Source organism: Lethenteron reissneri, chromosome 30, assembly GCF_015708825.2.
Source record: "Lethenteron reissneri isolate LAM-NWPU_2019-01 chromosome 30, ASM1570882v1, whole genome shotgun sequence".
Classification (NCBI taxonomy): Eukaryota; Metazoa; Chordata; class Hyperoartia; order Petromyzontiformes; family Petromyzontidae; genus Lethenteron; species Lethenteron reissneri.
In genome coordinates, this window is record NC_083808.1 from 9,086,603 (window position 1) to 9,108,646 (window position 22,044).

The following is a 22,044-nucleotide window of genomic DNA, read 5'->3' on the forward strand; positions in this document are numbered from 1 at the left end:
AGAGAGCTGTCCACTGCACTACCACTCCACACACACACACACAGAGCTCACCACTACACTACCACTCCTCACACACACACACACAGAGCTGTCCACTACACTACCACTCCTCACACACACACAGAGCGCTGTCCACTACACTACCACTCCTCACACACACACAGAGAGCTACCACTACACTACCACTCCACACACACACAGAGAGCTACCACTACACTACCACGCCTCACACACACACACCACACACACACACAACACACAAACCACACACACACCACACACACCACACACATACCCACCACACACACCACACACACACACCACAAACACCACACACACACAACACACACCACACACACAACACACACAACACCACACATACAACACACACCACACACACACCGCACACACCGCACACACACACACACCACACACACACTCGCTTCACTGACGAATACAAAATTCCCATCACTGACACCGCCAACGAATTTGATTGACACTTGAAGCTGCGCGGTGGTGGAGGCTGGGGGGGTGGAGGCTGGCGGGGTGGGGGCAGGGGGGGTAGAGGCTGGGGGGGTGGAGGCTGGGGGGGTGGGGACAGGGGGGGTGGAGGCTGGAGGGGTTGGGGCTGGGGGGATGGAGGCGGTGGGGGGGGGGCTGGGGGGGTGGGGGCAGGGGTGGTGGAGGCTAGAGGGGGGGGTGTTGGCTGGGGGGGTGGGGGCAGGGGGGTGGAGGCTGGAGGGGTGGGGGCTGGGGGGATGGAGGCGGTGGGGGGGGGCTGGGGGGGTGGGGGCAGGGGTGGTGGAGGCTGGGGGGGGTGTTGGCTGAGGGGGTGGGGGCAGGGGGGTGGAGGCTGGGGGCAGGGGAGGGTGGGGACAGGGGGTTGGAGGCTGGGGGGGTAGAGGCTGGGGAGTGTGGAGGCTGGGGGAGTGTGGGCTGGGGGGGGGCAGTGTCACGCATGGGTGAGGGGGGGGTGTGTCTCTCACCCCCTCCGGCCCGTAGCGGCCCCAGCCCAGCAGTGGCGGCGTGGCCCAGGCGAGTGCCCAGAGCCAGGCGGCCCCCAGGGCGAGCAGCGCGTGACGCCCCCCGAAGTGCATCGAGCTGAGCGGGCGGCACACCATGACGAAGCGCTCCGCCGCCAGCACGCAGATCGAGTTGAGACCTGCGAGGCCTGGAGGAGGAGGGGGGAGGGGGTTGGGGGGACAACACGGGGGGGGGGTAGGGATTGGGGGGCGGGGCACGCACTAAATTCACAGTCTCTCGCTGGGGGTCGGCTGGGGTCAACAGACAAAAGCGAAACGCGGAACGACCAGCGGACGGCGCAATCATCGCCAGATTCACAAACACACAAAGGAGGAGGCAGCAGCAGCATCATCCCAGGAGCGAATACGCCACTTACTCCGCTCCTACTCCACACGCAATCACCTGGTCCCCCCTTTAACCACGTCGATGTACAATTGTAGTTAATGCCCCAGCGTGAACAATCAGCCGCAGCAGCCGCAGCAGCAGCAGAAGAAGGATCTGTTACGCGGCGTTCCGTTTGTAGGATGGACTTTTAAGAATTTCCATTTGCCGTCGAGGGCCGTCTGTTCAAATGCCACGGCATCTCAAAACGCGTACCGATGACATTGTACCACAGCCTCGTCTCAACCCAGCCTGGTGGGAACCTCCTGTAGCAGCGGCTCGCTCTAGGGCACCGTTGCTTGCTGGGGGTTTCACCAATGAACTAACACAGGGATAGTAATAGGTTTTTACGCTTTCAACTCGTGCAAAAACTGACACCTTTATACAAGGCATCATGTTTGCAGTACGCCTTTTGGCGTCATCTGGTCCAACACCAATGGAGACTAGGCTCTAAGAAAAGCTATCTCGGGTGTGGACCAATCAACTTCAAGGACAGTGCATATCATTATCATCATCAGAGTTGGTTCTTTTTGTTTGCATTTTGACTGCTTGTGTTGTGGTTATTGCAAACATGATGACTTGTATAAAGGTGTCAGTTTTTGTACCAGTTGAAAGGGTGAAAACCTATCACTATATTTTGCCACTGGTAAAGGAGGTGTCTCGTAGTGTTAACACAGGGTCTTCTCTCTATGTGAAGGTGTTTCTGCGTTAGACACTTTTCAGTGCGCAGAAGCACTCCGCTGCAAACCCCCTGGGTGTGATTCCAGGCCATGGCCAACATCGGTGGTGTGTTATGTCTGGACCGGTACCGGGCCTCCTGTAGACCTTAAATGGGTACCTTATGCAATGTTTTATAAAACAGAGTTGTTTCTCCTTAAGAGGCGCTGCACTGAGAGGTGTGTTCATTGCTTTCACAGCAGTGTCCTAAATAGCGCTGCGTGACATATATTTTTTTCAACCTTGCTGTGGAGAATATTAATGGATAAATAAACAACGCATCCTTCCCATATTTGTCTTTCCAGAAAAAAGTTAAATCACATTGTTACACACAACACATCAGCCACACGGCCTTCTGAGACTGCATCTAATCGGCAGCATCTGTTCACTACAAGCAAAAGCTTGATTCTGCTGATGAGGCACTGAATTTTCGAAACCGGTCCAGAATGTGTATGTGTGTTGAACCAATGCTGCTGATGCGCTGCATTCCCTGAAGGCCACGTACGTGGCTGATGGATTGTGTATGTAATTTTTTATATTTTAAGAATATATATATTTATGTGGTGAGATAAATATGGTAGAGCAGTGGTTAGCGCACCGCACTATGAACCCAAATGACGGATGTCAATTTTTCCCAGACGGGCTTTGGGACCAACCCGCATGACTAGCGTGGTGAAGTATGGTCAAACAAACCTCCACGACTTACACAGAATGGGGAGGCTTTCATCCAGCAGTGGATTGACAAAGTGGCGGTACATTTTTATTTTTATTCTGCCAATATACATATTTACATATATAAAACACATTCCTGCGGAGGGAGCTGGTAGGAACGTTGGGTTGCTCGGTCAATGGCCAGGGTCAACGGTGGCGTGGTGTATTCCGCAAATATGGCCGACGGTGAGGGGCGGTCACAAGCCGGCGTGAGTAGGTTAAACGTTGAGTTTTATAAGGGCACCACGGAGTGACCAGCCCCTCCCCACCCAGCCCCACCCCTCCCAGCCCCTCCCTACCCTCCCCTCTCCACCCAGCCCCACCCCTCCCATTTTTGGATGCACGACAGACTGACACAATAATCCCCTGTGGGCTGGTGGAGCCAGGTAGTTCCTACCATTATTACACAGCCCATTATGCTGTCTTTGTCATAGAAAACTAACCTCATCAGACGGTTGGCTGATTGTAATCAACAGAACTAGAATTTGATGAGATTAGCCCCTCAGAGAGGTTCTAATTGCTCTCTGCCTAACCACCCCAAACCACACACGCACATTCGGAGTAAGGCTGTACCATCCGGTGGGCCATAAACAGACACTGCATGGTCTCTCACCCTAAACGAACTCTTGGTTCAAGAGATTAACATTGCTAACATTGATTACGAGCGGCTTAAAATTGCTAACATTCCTTGCGATCGGCTTAAAATTGCTACGATCAGGATTGATCAGATTGTTAACAAACTCGTTTTAATGTTTTCTTGCACGTAGATTTCATGTGCAGAGAAGCATAAAAAACCCTTAAAACAACAGTGGCTCTAAGTAATGGATACAAAATATTAGTCCATCATACTCAACAAATGTCTAAATATAAACATTATAATGAAATTGGAACAAAGTATAAACGTAATAGTATTGAATGGTCGATATGGATAGCAAGCTGAGTCATAGCCTTGCATTGGCTCATGTGCCCTTGTGACTCTGGCTTTGGGAGTTAAAAGTAGAGATGGGCTTTATTAAATGTTGTCCTTCCCCGCACCTCCGGTTAGCACGGCTGGCTACGTACGATGCGAACGAAGTTCAACATACGTACAAATGATACTGGTAGGAACCTCCTGGTTACACCGGCCCACAAGGGATTATTGTGTCCGTCCGTCCATCGTGCAGGGAGGGGCTGGGTGGGGAGGGAGGGGCTGGGTGGGGAGGGTAGGGAGGGGCTGGGTGGGGGGTGGGAGGGGTGGGGGGTGGGGAGGGGCTGGTCAACCCATTGTGCCCTATAAAACTCAACGTTTAACCTACTCACGCCGGCTTGTGACCGCCCTCACAGTCGGACATATTTGCGGAATACACCACGCTGCTGTTGACCCTGGCTATTGACCGAGCAACCCAACGTTCCTACCAGCTCCCTCCGCAGGAATGTGTTGTTCTGTTCGTTTATTCAACGACTGTACTCAGACAACTTGAAGAGATTCGGAGAAAAACTAATTCTCACCTCTTCTCCCCACGCGTGCCGCTGTACTGGAGGTTGGATGAACAGCCCCCGGGGTCACGCATCATTGGCCGTGTCATGCTGGGCATGGCTTCTAGAGGGTTTCCAGCCTTCGGTGGCGGGACGGGGGGGTAGATGTTTTTGGTGGCATCCGTTTTTAAATTCCCCGAATAATTGGACCACGGTGAAGATCATCGATTGCAAGTTCCATCGACTTATTTGATGAATCGTGTCAGCTCTATTCGTTAATACGAAGCTGCACCGATGCACCCCATGGCTACCAAAATGATTTGTTCCAATTCGAAATCGCAAGCTAATTCAGGAATCGGTTTTGTTTTTTCCTCTCGTCTTTATCGTCTCACTTGTTCCCTTTTCTTGCTTCTCTCTCCTTCGCATCACCTTTGATGTAACATTTACACGTAATTTTCATCGATCATATATACTGCGATTGCTTCACGTGTGCTCGGTTGCCAGCGCAAATAACCCGATGAATCGATTCTAGTTAAGTCATCGATCTAAGCCTTTATGATCATTAACATCTGACCTGAACCTTGCTCGATCGGATCAACTGACGGATTCTGGTCGATTTCACGAAACCGTGGCTCAGAATGGCTTTGTTCAGAATTTGGTGTTCAACATAATCTGGGCCACGTGATCATATAAAGATAAACCCCAAACCGAACACCCCTGTTTCACAGTGCATTATCCCACACGTCTAACACCTTTTACCCATATAAGAGCCGCTGCCTAATTCGTTAAAGGTCGCTCATGATTTAGAGTTAATGTATTAGTTACTGACGATGCTTCACATGTTCATATTGTAGTCAGTGCCCAGGCAGTGGTGGCTACGCACGTGGCATGTAATCCAACACTGGAAGCGAGGGTTAGTGGATCATATAAATGTTGCGAGAATTCATTGCCGTGGGCGTAGAGGAAGCGCCATACCCTTGCTCGCCAGGGGACGGCAGTTTAGCCAGTGGACTAATCGCAATCTGTTTACATCTGTACGGTGATCGAGTGTTGCTCCCTCGCATGCGTGGGTTTTCTCCGGTTGCTCCGGTTTCCTCAAACATGCATAAACACTCGTGAATAATTGGCTGAAAATATCTTAAAATAAAAAAAACTCAATGTAGCAGGACCCTCCAGAAAAATAGTCGTACGACTCGGTGTGACTTCCTGGATGAATTCGTAAAATTATAATAATTATTATTATACGCAATGGAGGCTTGTTTTACAGATAAAAAATATATAAAAATGGTTATAGTTGTATACGAATGTGTAGAATTAACAATAATCTCCGAACCAAATTTGCTCGAAAAAGATAAGCAATCTGTATTCAAATGGAAATTTTGAAAAATCAAGATGACAGCACCATCGAGAGGGCAAATCTGACCACCGTAAGACGACAGATCTCCGGGAAATGGACTGAAAGGCCAATTTATACTCGTCAGTCGGAAACCAAAGAAAGCGAGATGAGCACGCCACACAAATCGTGTCCCATAATCCCCCAAATGATCACACAGCGTACTCATTTAGTTGGGGCGGCATAAAAACCCCTGTGGATTAATTAAAATGTAAATTTTCCGACACTGCATTCATGCATAATTTGAGTGAGTGATAAGGTCGCAATTATTACACAAATGAGCCACAATATATTGCTGATCTCGTCAAGGAGCACAAACCATCATTACGCGAACTCCGATCATCCTCACAGCGGGTTTCGGCTAGCCATTGAACAAATAAGGTCACCGCATCGCGCGCATGCGTTTCTGCGGCCGTCTGGAACGCTCTCTCCTTCCGACATTTGGAAGCCACAGGCACTATGCAGTTTTAAATCGAGATTGAAAACTAATTTCTTCAGCGCTGCTTTTGGTGTTTAGTTTGTTGTCCTCCTACCGCACCTTCGATTAGTACGGTTGGCTGCGTACGGTGCGAAAGAAGTTCAACTCGAGTAGCCGTCCTGTCGGTGGTGTGTGGGTGGAGAAACTGCACCTCGACTCGCGCGAGACTTTTCACACGCTCATGTGAGCGCCTCGCGGCCACGAGAATGAGCTCCTGAGAGCAATGACGTCAGTCGCTCCAGAGCCCCTTACACGATGCACCCTGAACGGAGACACAAACCAGTTTCACGATGCTAAGGTTCACGATGCATCACGCGATGCTGCCTTGGCGTAGTGGTCAGCGCTAGGGTGGCAAACACTCACTGAAGCTTATTCAAGGAGATTTTAGTTTTCTTCCCAACAAGATGTAATGCAGTGAATTGTATCGTTCAAGCCGTACGCAATATCAAGCCATTGCCGTATTGAATGCGAGTGTAAGGCGAGTCACGGAATTACGAGCATCGATTGCGTTAACTGATCTTCTTAAAATATCTTGTGATTAAAACCTCCCGGATGGCTGTCAATAGACACCGGGAGACCGATCCAAATTCCGGTAGAGACTGACCGGGCCAATCTGGGACGGTTCGCGAGCCAAGTCGCTCCCATTCGACCTCCTTGCGAGGCAGTTGAAACTATCGGCAGGTTTCCTCCATCACCCACGACAATAATCACAACAAGAATGTAGAATCATTTCAACTTGTGCTGTGCCGCACAACGACGCGAGCGCCACCACCGCCCAGCAGTGTAAACGGCCGATGGACATGAAACGTTGGTCCAACGTTGAGTCCAACGGTTCGAACCACACGCCAACGTTTACCGAATGATGGCGTGTGGTTGACCGCGTGGGTGCACACCACAGTCCGTCGATCAACAGCTCGCATGTGGCGGGCACTCTCACCTTTTCCAAAGTCGTCTGGCCATGATGGAAGAGTAGGCCAAATACCCTCGAGAGAGAGAGAGAGCTCTAGTGGAGGCCCTTCAGCCAGGGCTGCACCTTTAGCTTTACATCTCGCCGTCAACACGGATTAATTTTTATTTGCCCATTCTAATTACATCCAACTGTTGGGACCTCACACGTATAATGTGGCAGCAAGTGCAACTGTAATTATTTTTGTATCTCATACACACGATACCGCATGATATATATATATACCCACACACGGGGGAGAGTGAGGCAACATTATTAGATGAGAGGAAAGGATAATCAACTCTTTGGCGAACCGACCTCTGAGATGAACATTTTCCATTTGGAATCGCACGACACAACACACAAAGGATTCACCCTGACAATAATCATCGTCAGGTCGTTCCGTGTTTGTTCCATCGCCAGAGTGTGTCGTGCCCGAGTGATATTCGCAGGGACCGACACAAATGCGATTATTCCTTTCAGACCAGAATTCTGAATTTTCACCAAAAAAATTTAATTTGATTAAAATAACTGAAATCAAAGTTTTGTTGATGAATATGAATAAAGGCACAACCCTGCATTAGCTTGCTCACGCCACTGCTGGCGGAAGGGCCAGCCAAGAGAGCTTCTCTCGAGGGGTATTTGGCCTACTCTTCCATACAGACCAGATGTCTTGGAAGAGGTGGACATAGGCACGCGTTATCCCACCACACTCGACGCACTGTGGTCCACCCAACTCATAGTGCTGGGTGGGCAGAGGCGATGGATTTAAGAAGCTTGCACCATCGTTTCATCTGCCACGCTGGGGAGACTGGGTTACAAGTCTTGTGTGTTAACCATTACACCACGGCATCATATACACACACTACAGTATGTAGTGTATTGCAGTAAAAGATATGACAACGATACACTCCACGACTCCGGACGCGGTTGTCTGGCTTGACCACCTGAACGTGAAACAGTAATTGTCGCTCTAAGTCTACATCAGTCGCACGAAACAAGAAGAAGACTGTAGTATATATGCCTCCGCACATATATATTGTTGTGAGTGGTAACGTGGTGGTTCGTACACGGCTAATATCAGAGACCAGGGCTCTCTGAACCAGTTGCCCCCTTCACAAACTTACCCTGACCAGTGCAGGATTGGTGACACGCCCGAGCGGTAGTGCTTCACGCAGAGGTTCACCGTTCTAATCCGGCGGCAGCCCTGGTTATTACTGCGGGTGTAAAAAACCCGAAATGATGCTGCGACGTGGCGTCTGCTTCGCAGTGGATGTGAATAATCACAATGACGTAATTCCCAAGAGTGGGCCATCGTGTGCTGGCGTCAGGGGCAACATTTCAACCAAAAATGTCCTGGCAAATTACTCAATTGGGATTGTTATACATTGCAGCAATCATCGCCCCCTACTGGCAGACTAATGCCCCGGGTCACTCTTGCAAATGCTGGTCTCTTTAGTTCTCACCTGGTGAAAGAAAAAATAAACTTGAATCTCCGTGACCAAAACGATGTAGGGAGGTTTTTGTCCAGCGGTGGCTTGAGAAAGGGCTATGCACATACACTCTGTGCACGCACAGCTTATGGTATGAGTACTGGAATCGCGTACTCTAATTCCGGCGTGATTTCTTTGGATAAAATTTATAAACGGAATTTTTGTTTAAATCTGCGTATTGACCAATAAAAAAAGATCCTGGTGCAATGTTGCGCCCTAAAATGTACACATATTAACGTCAAATAAAGAACTGTTTTCTGCTTCATAAACTCGAGATTCGTGAATTTATGAATATCTCTCTCGTTTAAATTTCTCTGAAAAGCTGTATTTGAAAACAAATAGGTTTGGAGAAGCTTGCCATCTGGCATAACGTTTTGAAAGAAAGGATTATTAAAATATTAAAAGTCTGTTGCAACTCTCCCCTCTGCAGCCTCCCAATTCCCTCCTCTGCATGATTCAAATTTATTTTTAAAAAGCCCACACCAGGCTGCTCACACACACACCACTCTCCCCTATACAGTTCTCACAATCCCGCTCTTGGCTGCCAGTCATATTCTGAGCGGGCCGCAATATTGCCCTCATTCTCTCTTCAGTTTCAGTTTTCATGTATTAGGTATAGCCATGTGAGCCATTCGGCTCTTGAATCGTGTGCAACCGCAAAAAAAAACAAAAGACAAAAACATGAACAAGAAAACATCTAAAAGTGACTATGTGACTAAGTGCAAACATAAAATCCAGGGGAAAAAAACAGCTAAATATTCCAGAAAACTCACCGTACACCAACGCTGTGTGCAACAATCCCAGTGGGATGCAAGTCAAGCAACTATTCTCCATGGCTTGTCGCCGCTCCTGCCTACCCCTTAACATCTCGTTCTCTGCTCCAGCGACCCGAAGACAAATCCTCTGTTCAATTGGAGGTCGCTCCTTCTCTCCATCTTCCCCCCCAGCCAGTCATCCAGGCTGCCGACTCCATGCCCCTATTCAAGTATTTGGTCAAGATGTTTATCTTCTGCCTAAGACTACTACCTCTAATTTAAAAATGTATAATAATAGATAAATGGTTTCTTGCAATGACCATGTCCCACTTTTTAAACACCGTCTCGAGATACGGCTGCGCTTACATATAAATCCACATCGTATTACAGAATATCTGGCATGTAAAGTAGCTGAAACGTTTCTCTCCTAACTCACCCACGGCACACACACATGTGCGATTCATCTACAATGGGAATATATCTCGCATTTGGCAGCACGCATATTCCTTTTGATATCATAGACTGGAAATCATTTCAAAGTTTTGATTGAAATCATGCAGACCTGGGCAAACCGAGTGCTGGATACATGGCACCAAATGAGAACAATTTCCCCAGGAGATGGATGTCAGTGCCAATGTTGTTCAGGTAAGATTCTGGATGCCATTTTAAGCGTGATCGAAACGTTGTGAGTTTTTTTTTTATTACCGAAAGAACCAAGAATAAGTCTACATTATCGACTGCCAGTACGCTCACTCAGTTTAATAACCATTGCTACAGTCTACATTATAGACTGCCAATACACTCACCGAGGTTAAGAACCAGGCTACAGTCTACATTATAGACTACCAGTACGCTCACTCATGTTAAGAACCAGGCTACAGTCTACATTATCGACTGCCAGTACGCTCACTCAGTTTAATAACCATTGCTACAGTCTACATTATAGACTGCCAATACACTCACCGAGGTTAAGAACCAGGCTACAGTCTACATTATAGACTACCAGTACACTCACCCAGCTTAATTACCATGCTACAGTCGACATTATAGACTGCCAATACGCTCACCAAGCTTAAAAAACAGGCTACAGTCTACATTATAGACTGCCAGTACGCTCACCGAGGCTCAGAACCAGGCTACAGTCTACATTATAGACTGCCAGTACACTCACTCCGATTAAGAACCAGGCTACAGTCTACATTAGTGTTTTTTATTATTATTTTCATTTTATTTGTATTCACTTTATTTTTATTATTTTTCTATGTACGTGACTTTACCAAAATAACCAAAGAATGTTACTTCTGAGAACAAATCCAATATCGGATAGCGTTAAGAAAAATACACGCGTGTGCATTAGTATTATACAGCGTGCTTCAATGTTAACACTTACACGGGACTATAGTTTCTAATGGAAAAAGAACGGATAATACACTGTAACATAACAACAAATGTATGTTAATAGCTTCACAAAGTCAAAAAGTCTCCGCTTGTTCGCCATCATTGTCAACACATGCCTGGAATCTTCTCCAGAGCCCTGAGGCACATTTCTTGCGGTATTATTGCAAATTATCGGAAGTGTTAACATTATTTTGAAGCACCCTGTGTGTGTGTATATTTATCGTTTGTCGCAGAGTTTTTTTCGCTGCATTAGACATGAACGTTAACGCGACCAGATCATGACCATCCACTGCTAGATGAGATCTTTCGGACCCCTTATTAGACCATAATTAACCATCATTTACCATAATTCACCATAATTCACCGACCATAACACACGTGGTCGCCCATCCAAGCAATACCCAGGATCAAGCCTGCTCAGCGTGATTGAGTCGTATTGCACTCTCACTTGAATATTGTAGACCAAGAATGTAGAATCTACATCCCCTTGCCAGCCCCACACCTGGATGAGGGGCTACCCCGCACCGAACCGGCTATTTGACCATACTTCACTACGCTAGTCAGTTCGGGTTGAAGAAGGGGGTGGGAGTGGAAGCCAGGAACCGGTTCAGATGTCACTCGCCCACTTATGGGTCGCCGTGACCGGGAACAGAATCCAGCTGTCCGAACCTCGTAAATTGCAGGCGCGCTAATCACTTCGCCACCGCTCACTCGAAATACAATTCATGAGTAACGCGCTTTCACCATCGACTTTCTTTACTAACACAATTCAATGCATTTCAATCGAATAACCAGTCCATCATTCGGCGAACAAAGACACGACAATGATCCTCCGTGTAGCCTTCACAGAGTTTTGGGGAAAGCGCTGTTGGCGAGTAGCGCCTCTGAAGCCCGGCACGACACACGAGGGTGTGAGTGGCCAGCATCACGCCCCGGCCGCCTTTGTCTCCCTAGTTGGCGAATGTTTGCGCACCGCACCAGGTACTCATTTGAGGCCGAGTCGACTTAGGAGAGGCCCAGGACCGATTCAAATATTCTCCGCTGTTATTATTGGTCGTGAGCGGGAATCGAACTCGGGTCGCCGGTTTTGTAGCACCACCGCCCCCTAGTATACCATCAGCGCCCCGCCACCCCCGTCAATCCATCCCATCCACCACCGCCACCACCGCCGCGTTTTTTTCTTCTTGATTCTTTCGGTAAAGTCACGTAGAATGGAAATAATAAAGAAGACAGAGTCCGAAATAGACTCTGTCTTCTCGACAAACCTGTTCTCCACCTGAGGACGGCTGCTTGCGTTGTGGCCGAAACGTCGTGAGAATTATTTTATAATGTTATACTTTTATTATTTTACTAGCTGTACTACCCGGCTTCGCCCGGGACTTGTATCCACCACGGCCGGCCGCCTTTGTCTCCCCAGTGGCGATGTTAATACGCCACACCAGTTACTCGTTTTGCGGCTAAGTCCCTCCCTCAGCACTCTCCCTCCCTCACCACTCTCCCTCCCTCACCACTCACGCACGGCCGCCTTTGTCTCCCCAGTGGCGATGTTAATACTCCACACCAGTTACTCGTTTGAGGCTGAGTCGACCTAGGGGAGGTTCAAATAATCGTCACCGGTGGTGGCCGTGAGCGGGAATGGAACTCGGTTCGCCGGGTTTGTAGCGCAGCGTAGCGTTAACCACTACACCCACCGCTCCTCACACACCACACACGCACAGACACACACACAGACACACGCAGACACACACAGACAGACACACACACACAGACACACAGACAGCACGCTAACCACTACACTACCGCTCCCCACACACCACACACGCACACACACAGACACACACACAGACACACACACACAGACACACACACACAGACACAGACAGCACGCTAAGCACTACACTACCGTTCCCCCTACACAACACACGCGCGCGCGTCCATAGGTACACATACACGCGCTTGCTGCAGACACACACGACTTTCAGGGTGCGTACGGCAGTAAACGACTGAAATAATAAAGCGGCAATGCTGTGCGAGGAACGCCTTAGACCAGCAACACATTTGTGTAATGCGAGCGTAAACACACAAACACATACAAACACATACACACACATACATACACACACATACACACAAACACATACACACAGACATACACATACACACAAACACACACATACATGCACACAAACACATACACAATACACACACACATACATGCAGACACAGACAGACACATAACACACATACATACACACACATACACACACATACATACACACACACATACATACACACAAACACATGCACACACGTACATACACACATACATAGAGACACGCAGACATACACATAAAGACATTAAAAAAACCCACATACATACACACACATACACACAAACACATACATACACATACATACACACATACATAGAGACACACAGACATACACATAAACACAAACACACATACACATGACCCGGCTTCGCCCGGGACTTGGATCCACGATGCCCCGCCGCCTTTGTCTCCCCAGTGACGATGTTCACACACGACAGCAGTTACGCTTTTGAGGCTGAGTGGACCTAGGGGAGGGCCAGGTCCGTTTCAAATAATCGTCAGCGGTGGTGGGCGTGAGTTGGAATCAAACTGGGGTCGCTCAAGCAGCTTAATGACTGTTTGTACAAAGAACATATAAAGAATCGATTATAATAACCAGGCAAGAGTCCACATTATAGACTGCCAGTACACGCACTCAGCTTCATAAGCAGGCTAGAGTGTACATGATAGAGTGGCAGTACGCTCACCGAGCTTAATAAGCAGGCTACAGTGTACATGATAGACTGGCAGTACGCTCACCCAGCTTAATGAGTATTTGTACAGTGAACATTAAAGTAATCGATTGTTGGCGCGTTGGGTTTAAAAGTAATATTAATAGCACACATTGTGGTGGGGGTGTAGTGAAGAGTAGGAAAAACTTTGATGAATTTACCTCAGAGTGGCGTGGTGGGTGTCGAGGCCTAGTAGCGTGCAAAGCCTGCGGCCTCGCCTAAAATTGTCGGCTTGGAAGAGGCAGGGTACGGGTGGCGTTCCTTCCCCCCCCCCCCTAGCGCTCCAACAATACTGTGTAATGGCTATTATTTAATTAAATACGGAGCTTATGAAAGTGGCGAAGGCGTGGCTAGCCGTTGGCAGGGGCAACCGCCGTCCAATGAAACTGCAGCCCTTGGCGAAGGCGTGGCTAGCCGTTGCCAGGTCCAATGAAAGCGGCGAAGGCGTGGCTAGCCGTTGCCAGGGGCAACCGCCGTCCAATGAAAGTGCGTATGGGCCAAAGTCCACACACACACACACAGACAGACAGACATGAACGATTTTATATATATAGATTATTTCCCTTCTACGTGACTTTACCGAAAGAACCAAGAAGATGAATCCCTGCAGTCACGAAAGCTTTACATCGAAATTTACACCGCCGCGTTATTTACCGAAGAATGCCACCAGGAACCCCTCCGCCTGGCAGAGCGCGTCCTCCATCTGCAGCTGGGATCGCAAGGCGTTGGTGACAGTGGTCGCTACGCCTCCTCCGAGCGCCACTCCGAGGTCCGCGCAGGCCAGGCTCAGCAGGGCATAGTTCAAGGGCTGCCGCAGCGCCCGGTATCGAACCGTCGTGGCCACCACGATGGAGTTCAGAGTGACGGAGGCGGCCGTGGTGACTCCCATGAGTGCGGCCAGCAGACCGTAGCCCACGGGACCCAGAGACGGGGCAGGAGTCGCCGTAGAGGTCTCGTTGGTCGAGGAGGCTTCGAGGAGGTGCGAAGAGGAGGGTTTGATGGTGGTGGATGTCACCATCATCACCATCATCGTTGTGGTCATCTTCATCGTCATCGTCACCATCGTCGCTGTTGAGAGCGGACGTCGACAGCGTCCCCCTATGCCGTCGTGGAGGAGACGAAGCTACCTTCCTATCAGCGACGAAAATGAAATAACGATTGTATTTCCAACAGAGAGAATACAAAATAAAAGTAATCTGTGCCGTGCGTGCCTCTGCGTATGCGCATGTATGCACGCGCACAATATACAACTACAAATTAGCTCACGGTGCGGTCGTTTCTGATTGGCAACAAGAAAAAAAATGATTATCTGCGTGTCGGAATACCTCCGTGTGTGTACAGGTGTGGAGGGTTATTCAACTGCGTGCATCTATGCCTGAGCTGTGTGCGCGCCTGGCATCTGTGTATGTATATGTGTGTGTATGTCGGTCTTTGTGTGTGTGTGTGCGCTACAGATGTATCTGTGTGTCTCTGTGTATGCGTAAGCTGATTGTATATGTGTCTTTGACTCTGTGCATGCGTGTGTGACTGTCTATGTGCAATTGAGTTGCGTATGTGTGTGCGTCTGTCTGCGTGCGCTGTGTATGCGTAAGATGAGAATGTGTGTCTTTGTGTATGCGTGTGCCACTATGTGTAAATAGGTTGCGTGTGTGTGTGTTGTCTCTTCGTACGTGTGTATCTCTGTGTGTGAGCTGTGAGACGTGAGCTCCGCTTCCCTTGTGCAGCTCACACACCGTGCACGCCTTTCGGAAATGTGCGCAGGGGGTGATGCTTGGGCAGGGCATTGTGAAGGGATCACAGGGGAGGCGGCAGTGGAGAGGGAGCAATGGGGATGGGGGGGAGAGACAGGCAGCGAGCAGCATTTGGAGTTGGAGCCAGTCTGAAGGCTTCAAGAGGTCGTGGTACGGATTACGTGTGGCGATGTGACGCACGCGTGCAATCCGGGATGCATTTCTCATTCGATATCATTTCCAGAACGCTTGCTGGTACGTGTGTTGAACTTCTTTCATACCGTACGTAGCCATCCATGTTAATCGGATGTGCCGGGGAAGGTTAACAAACTAAACGCAAAAAAGCAGTTCTAAAGAAATGAGTTTTGAATCTAGATGATTTAAAAGTGCATAGCTCCAGTGGCTTCCTAATATCGGACGGAAGAGCGTTCCAGACGGCCGCAGAAGCGCATCTGAAAGGGCGCGATGTGGTTACCGTCTCCATTCCATGGCTAGGCTGTTATTGGAGTAAGACTTATTGGCGTAAGGCACTACCACTGAGAATAAAAATGTTCTCGTGTATCCACGATAATCCTTTACCTGGCTTGTCAGGTGTTGTAGGTGTAGGGGATGCAATGTGGCCAGGAAAGTGTTCACCCCTTCGGTTGCGTCCTGGGACTTCTCTGGGCACTCCGGTTGGCTCTCAGACGAAGGCAAACACGAATGGCATTGGTAAACACATCCCAATGTAGCAGGGCTCCGACAGAAGAACATTCATTATGCTCATTGAGGACTTCCTGTGTAAATAATTGGCATCATGATTACATTTATCATGTTACCGTACACCCTGAATATATTCTTATTAGCAGCCTCGGAGAGAATTGGGGCAATACGGTTCAAGTTCAAGTTCATTCGGCTCTTGAATCGGGTGCAACCGCAACAAACAAAAAACTAAAACATGAACAAAAAAACTTCTTAAAGTGAATATGTGACTGAGTGCAAACAGAAAAGAAAGACAGCAAAATATTGCAGAAAAAAACACCGTACACCAACGCTGTGTGCAAAAATCCCAGTGGGATGCAAGTCAAACAACCAACAACAACCACAAGACAACTTAGATTAAGGCCATCAGTCTAACTCTGTACTACAACAAACAAACATGGCTAAACCAATACACTTTTCGAAATCACCAAAATAAAGCCATGAAATCAATGAAACAGTGATCATAGGAACTGTGACGGAATTTTCACAATAAATGGCATAAACAACATGTACCACCAAAACCCTGCAGCCATAGCTGGCTGCATGAGTCACTCCACAACAGCAGGAGATGCGAGCATCTCGACTGGACCAATGTTTTCAAGCAAAATGTGTTAAAGAAGGGAAATCAGGGACCGGTGTTGACTTCCTGGGTCTCGTCAAAAGGGTGTGGCCCATTTCACAAATGCTTCTCGGTTCCCTGTTGTGGCCACTGGTCCTACGTTATTAGTAATTACGCAGAGCCTTGTATGTTTACTATAATCCACCTTTTCAAATACACTGCATTATGATTTCATACATAACAAGATTCTGTCCAACTCTTACCTGTAAGTGTGTGAGTCTGTCACAGCATTCACTTGAGTCTCCTTCATCATACAGGCTCCGGTCAGGGTTCATTTCTGCCGAAATAATCCATCAACTTATGATATTGAAGGTGAGTTATGCACGACCTTTAACTTTAAATCGAAAGTTCAGAAATCCGTAACCGATTGCTCACCGCACTGAGGGGTGCACCACGTGTTTGGATATAATGGTCTATTGCACTTTGATTATAATTTGCCCAGGGCCTGCTATTTTGCATTAACCATTGTTAAATAATATATCCGTATTGAGTGTCTGGTGAGCGCGCTGGTGAGTGTGTGGTGAGTTGTGCAAGTGGCGAGGGGTGAGTGTCACGTGAATGTCAATTGACTCGTGCATGGTGACGAGTCAGTGTCAGACGAGTCTGGTGAGTGATGGAAAATCGGGCGAGTATCGTTTGGTGAGCGTAGAGAGGAAAGGACACGTGACGAGTGGTCTCTCTGAGTGATCGGTGTGAGCTGCGAGTTCGCGTGGTGAGTGCCAAGTGTTTGGTGAGAAATCGGGTGAGTGCAAGTGGTGTGCGATGAAGTGTTGAGTGGTGAGCATTTGGTGAATACTATCTGTCGAGTGAGTGGACGTCCTGCTGTGGGTCCGGTGTCAGATGATCGGGACTCATGCCACCCTGTCCAGGTGAATGCATCTATCGAGGAACAAACTCAGGGTGCACAGTGAAAACCCATGCGGACATTCCAGCACATATTTTCGATAACCTACTCGCCAAACCGCGAATTGCAACCACCTCGCTGCCCCTGCCACGCGTGCACCACCACAAAGTGTGGCCTCGTTTCAATAATTGCGACTGTTATTAACAGACTGGTGAAAGCATTTACACCATTGGAACCTCATTTACCAGTAACAAATATGATAATTGGTTTTTAACCCTTCTATCTGGCAACAAAACTGACACCGTTTTTACAAGGAGTCATGTTTGCATAGACCACAATACCAGCAGTCATAATGCAAAAAAAAACATAAATTTGATAATGTATGCACTGTCCTTGAAGTTGATTGACGCCTTTTGGCGTCATCTGGTCCAACCCATGTGAGACTAGGCTCTAAGGAAAGCTGTCTCGGGTGTGGACCAATCAACTTCAAGGACAGCGCATACATTATCAAAGTTATGTTTTTTGTTTGTATTATGACTGCAGGTATTGTGGTCTATGCAAACATGACTCCTTGTAAAAAATGTGTCAGTTTTGTTTGCCAGATAAAAGGATAAAAACCAATTAACAGGCCGGTGAAATTATAGCTGCAGGGATCATGTGAAAGCATTACGTGCGATATACACAACCCTCGAAAAACGTCGATTTTTGTTTTGTTTTATTCACCCGCGTGGTTCGATGGAAGACATCGCGAGCTGAAGAATCGACCTGACCTCGGGTGACAAATCGCACCGTTGCCACAACTCGCCATGGAGCATCGTGCACGAGTGGAAAGAAGCACGATCGGTCAACGTGCTCTCAAGTGACATTGCAGCGCGATTCGGGGGATACGATGAAGCATGGATAAGCGTCTCAGCAGCAACCTGGGGGTAAGGAAATTGGCAGATTAAAGAGATTTCGTGGAGAGCCGAGGTGTGATGACTTGCAGACTTGAAATATGCGGGAAGACAGCGAGAGCTTGGGATCTATGATCGGCTCTTATTCATGTGACATCATCAAACTCGAGTTTCAGAGACTCTCATCAACACCATCTATCACGTGGTTCCATGTGTTTATGTGCCGGTCCGTTTTACATAGAAATAAGGATCGCTTATTAACACTCACATGTTATTGAACATATTACGTGTCCAAAGTACAAATGTGCGTGTTATCTGCGCGCTACAAAAACGTGTGTTTTTCCCCACTGTGTTGGGACATGTTTGTTATTCAATGTTTGGATGCACCCGGGATTGGTGGATCACACGCTGTTTGTGTAACTCTCAAACCCATATTCTTAGGGTTTTTTGGTAAAGTCACGTAGGAAAAAACATTAAAAAGTAAAATAAAATAAAAATCACGACGTTTCGGAGGCAACACAAGCTTCCGTCTTCAGGAGGTACCGTCACAGCCACGACAGCTGTATCAAGTAAATGAGAGATTGCAGAAGCTACCACTCCGTTTATATAATGGTTGGAGAAGGTGGTGGGGCAAGGGCCGCATACTTTTATTAATATGGTAAGGTGAGGCTCAAACCCACTTGGGCTGCAGGGTGGCAAGCAGATAGGAGCACAGCAAATGGGGTTGGGAGACTGTCGGTGTGGAAATCTGAGCGATATCTCCTCGCATGTGTCGTGGGCTTCCTCCAGGTTATCTCGTTTTCTCCTACATCCAAAGGTGATACATTTACGAAACATGCCGATGCAGAACCCTCCTGGAACATTACCAGAGGCACTCAGTGATTCTGTCCTGAAAACATAAATGACTTTATTCAGGAAAGATTGCGTATTTTTTTTAATGTCTTTTTTTAAACGTGAAAACACGTACTCGGTGGCAGTGCAATGAATGGATGTTGAGAAGCACTGCCTTAAATGTCCTTATTTGTGTCTGCTCAGAGTCTGGTATACATTTTGGAGTTTCTGCTAATTCTGGACAATGTCATATATGTTCTTGAGAATAGGTTTTCCCCTTTTTTCTGGCAACAAAACAGGTGTTAAGATGTTAAAACACCAAACTGAAACCTTTTACAAGGAATCATGTCTGCATTAACCACTATACTTGTGGTCAGAATGCAAACAAAAATAACATACTCTGATAATATATGCATTGTCTTTGAAACTGATTGGTCCACACCAGAGACAGCTTTCTTTGGAGCCTAGTCTCATAAGGTGTTAGACAATGATGTAGATGCTCACCCCGAGCTCTCATTACTCTGATAGTGCATTGTCTTTGTGCTGTACGCCTTTTGGCGTCCTCTGGTCGAACACATTTTGAGATGAGGCTCCAAAGAAAGCTGTCTCTGGTGTGGACCAATCAGTTTCAAAGACAATGCATATATTATCAGAGTATGTTTTTGTTGTTTGCATTCTGACCACAAGTATTGTGGTTAATGCAGACATGATTTCTTGTAAAAGGTTTCAGTTTGGTGTTTTAACATCTTAACACCTGTTTTGTTGCCAGAAAAAAAGGGGAAACCCTATTCTCATATTTTGGTACTAGCAAAGGAGGTCCCATGATGTTGGCTCTTGTATGCCAGAGACCCGCCCAATTGGCTCAGAGGTCAGAATGCTGAGCTGGCACTGCTGAGATGCTAGGTACGAATCCAGGTAGCTTACCTGTCAATAAACAGAGTTCTCACATTCATTGAGTTGATGGTCGTCGTCCAATCACCAAGGATTTAAAAAAAAAAAAACTCATCACATTACATTTAGTTCTGCCATTCATGTGGATGAATTCCAGCTCTGAGAATATAAAAAAAATATCCGTGTCATGTGACAAACATTATTCTTGGTGGCAAGTGGAACAGTGATGCTCCCTACTGTGAAGGGATTTAAAATGTGCTTCTTTAATATCTGCTTTCACGAGCCGTTCTCGCCCACAAGGGGTCACGTTGCTAAGTGAGAGATGCGAATATCTTAATTATGGAGCTTTCGTGACTGCAGGGATTATTCTTTGTTCTCTCTCCTTGTGTCCTCTCTTTGGAAGTTTCACACTTAAACTCTAACTTAGCAATCTTTGAGATACGTAATCAACCAAGCTATGCGTTAATTGTGTGTTGACCGACTCTCTGTGTTGTATTACATCACATTTCGATATTTTGCGAGGTTATTTAATTTTAGTGTGCCTTTCTCCTAATTTACAAGCTTGCGTGCCGTGCCACGTCGTCATCTTACTAGAGCAGCAGCAGCACTTTGCCACTCATTGATATGCTAATTTTCTCTGCCCCCTCCCTCTCTCCGTCCCTGCCCCCCTCTCTATATTTAAGGGACCGTCACAGAAACGACCCCTCTCTTTGTGCCGATATGTGTCCTCTCTCTGTGTGTCCTTGTGATGTCTGTCTGCTTGTATGTCTGTCTATAGTTTTCTAGTTAGATTTTTTGTTGCTATCTCTTTTTTTGCCTGATGATGATTGCTTGTGTTGCAATAGAAACGTCGTAATATGCTTTTATTTTAATTTATTATTTTATCTTTAGACGTGACTTAACCGAAAGAACCAAAGAAGAGATGCGAATGTTTTCTTCGACGCATCACGTGACACCGAAAGTGCAATCGGGATACAATGTAGGAAAAAAAAATCCCAAACATTAAATATAAAATCCCATGATTATATGGTGCTCGTCACAAGTCTTGGCAGCTTATCCAGTCGTGGTCATGCTTTGGCCCGGACAATGCGAGCCGTTGTTGAGCATCTCACGCGCTCATTAACAGAATGAAGCCAGAATGCAATTCTGTGGCTGCCGTATTCAGGGATAACGCACAAAAAAAACATATCCAAACCGCACAATAGATGTGATTGCCTGTGTAGTAAATGCGACCAGTGTACCACGCTATATTTGTGTGGAACGTAGAATGCTGTGTCCCATGTGAGATTCGCTTTGTGTGTGAATGAACCCTACATTTCTGAAGACATGTTTAAGTACATTGTTTGAGCAACATTGGGAATTAAATTATACACTTCCCCATGATTATTAGTACAGTACCTCTCTGCCACTGGAATGTCGCTGCTAGTATGGCCCATTGTGCAATAAATACAATGTTCTTTTGCAGCTGTTAGCCAGTGGTGGAAATTCCACATTCATGTGGCGTGGATGGAGACGTCCCCATGCTGTGGATTCGTTGGGGGTTATTTGACCATACCTCTCCACGATGGTCAGTGCGGGTTGGTGAAGGGGAGCATAGCCTTGGGAGCATAGTACAGTACAACACAAAGGCTTTTGGTGCCCTGCCCATCCAAACATTATCCATTCTCAAAAATCCTGCTTAGCTTCTGAGATCTGACGATACAAGGTGCATTGTGGGTGATACATGGTCATGAGTGTGACACAGGTGTCATCAGTTAAGCTTGTTGGCTTCCAGCATTACACGATACATTATAAACCTGGGACTTTGAGAGGGTTGGTGGGTCATGCAGAGATGGGAGCCATCATCACGCAACTTGAAACACGCATTAATTCTAGATTTGAAGCTTTCGTGACTGCAAAGATTCATATTCTTAGGTTTTTT

The 22,044-nt window shown here is 47.3% G+C and overlaps 1 protein-coding gene across 3 annotated transcripts in view; it reads right to left on the reverse strand.

Annotated features, from left to right (window-relative positions):
• The window catches only part of LOC133349504 (parapinopsin-like), a 37,105-nt gene extending 21,103 nt beyond the window's left edge, over positions 1-16,002 (reverse strand). For all 3 annotated transcript variants that reach the window (XM_061563026.1, XM_061563025.1, XM_061563027.1), the window contains exons 1-3: positions 15,884-16,002; positions 14,229-14,705; positions 987-1,171 (exon numbers count right to left, since the gene is read on the reverse strand). In XM_061563026.1, coding sequence (XP_061419010.1) covers positions 987-1,171; positions 14,229-14,637 — 594 coding nt within the window. In that variant the 5' untranslated portion in view covers positions 14,638-14,705; positions 15,884-16,002. The remainder of the gene's footprint in view (positions 1-986; positions 1,172-14,228; positions 14,706-15,883) is intronic.
• Positions 16,003-22,044: the final 6,042 nt, after the last annotated feature.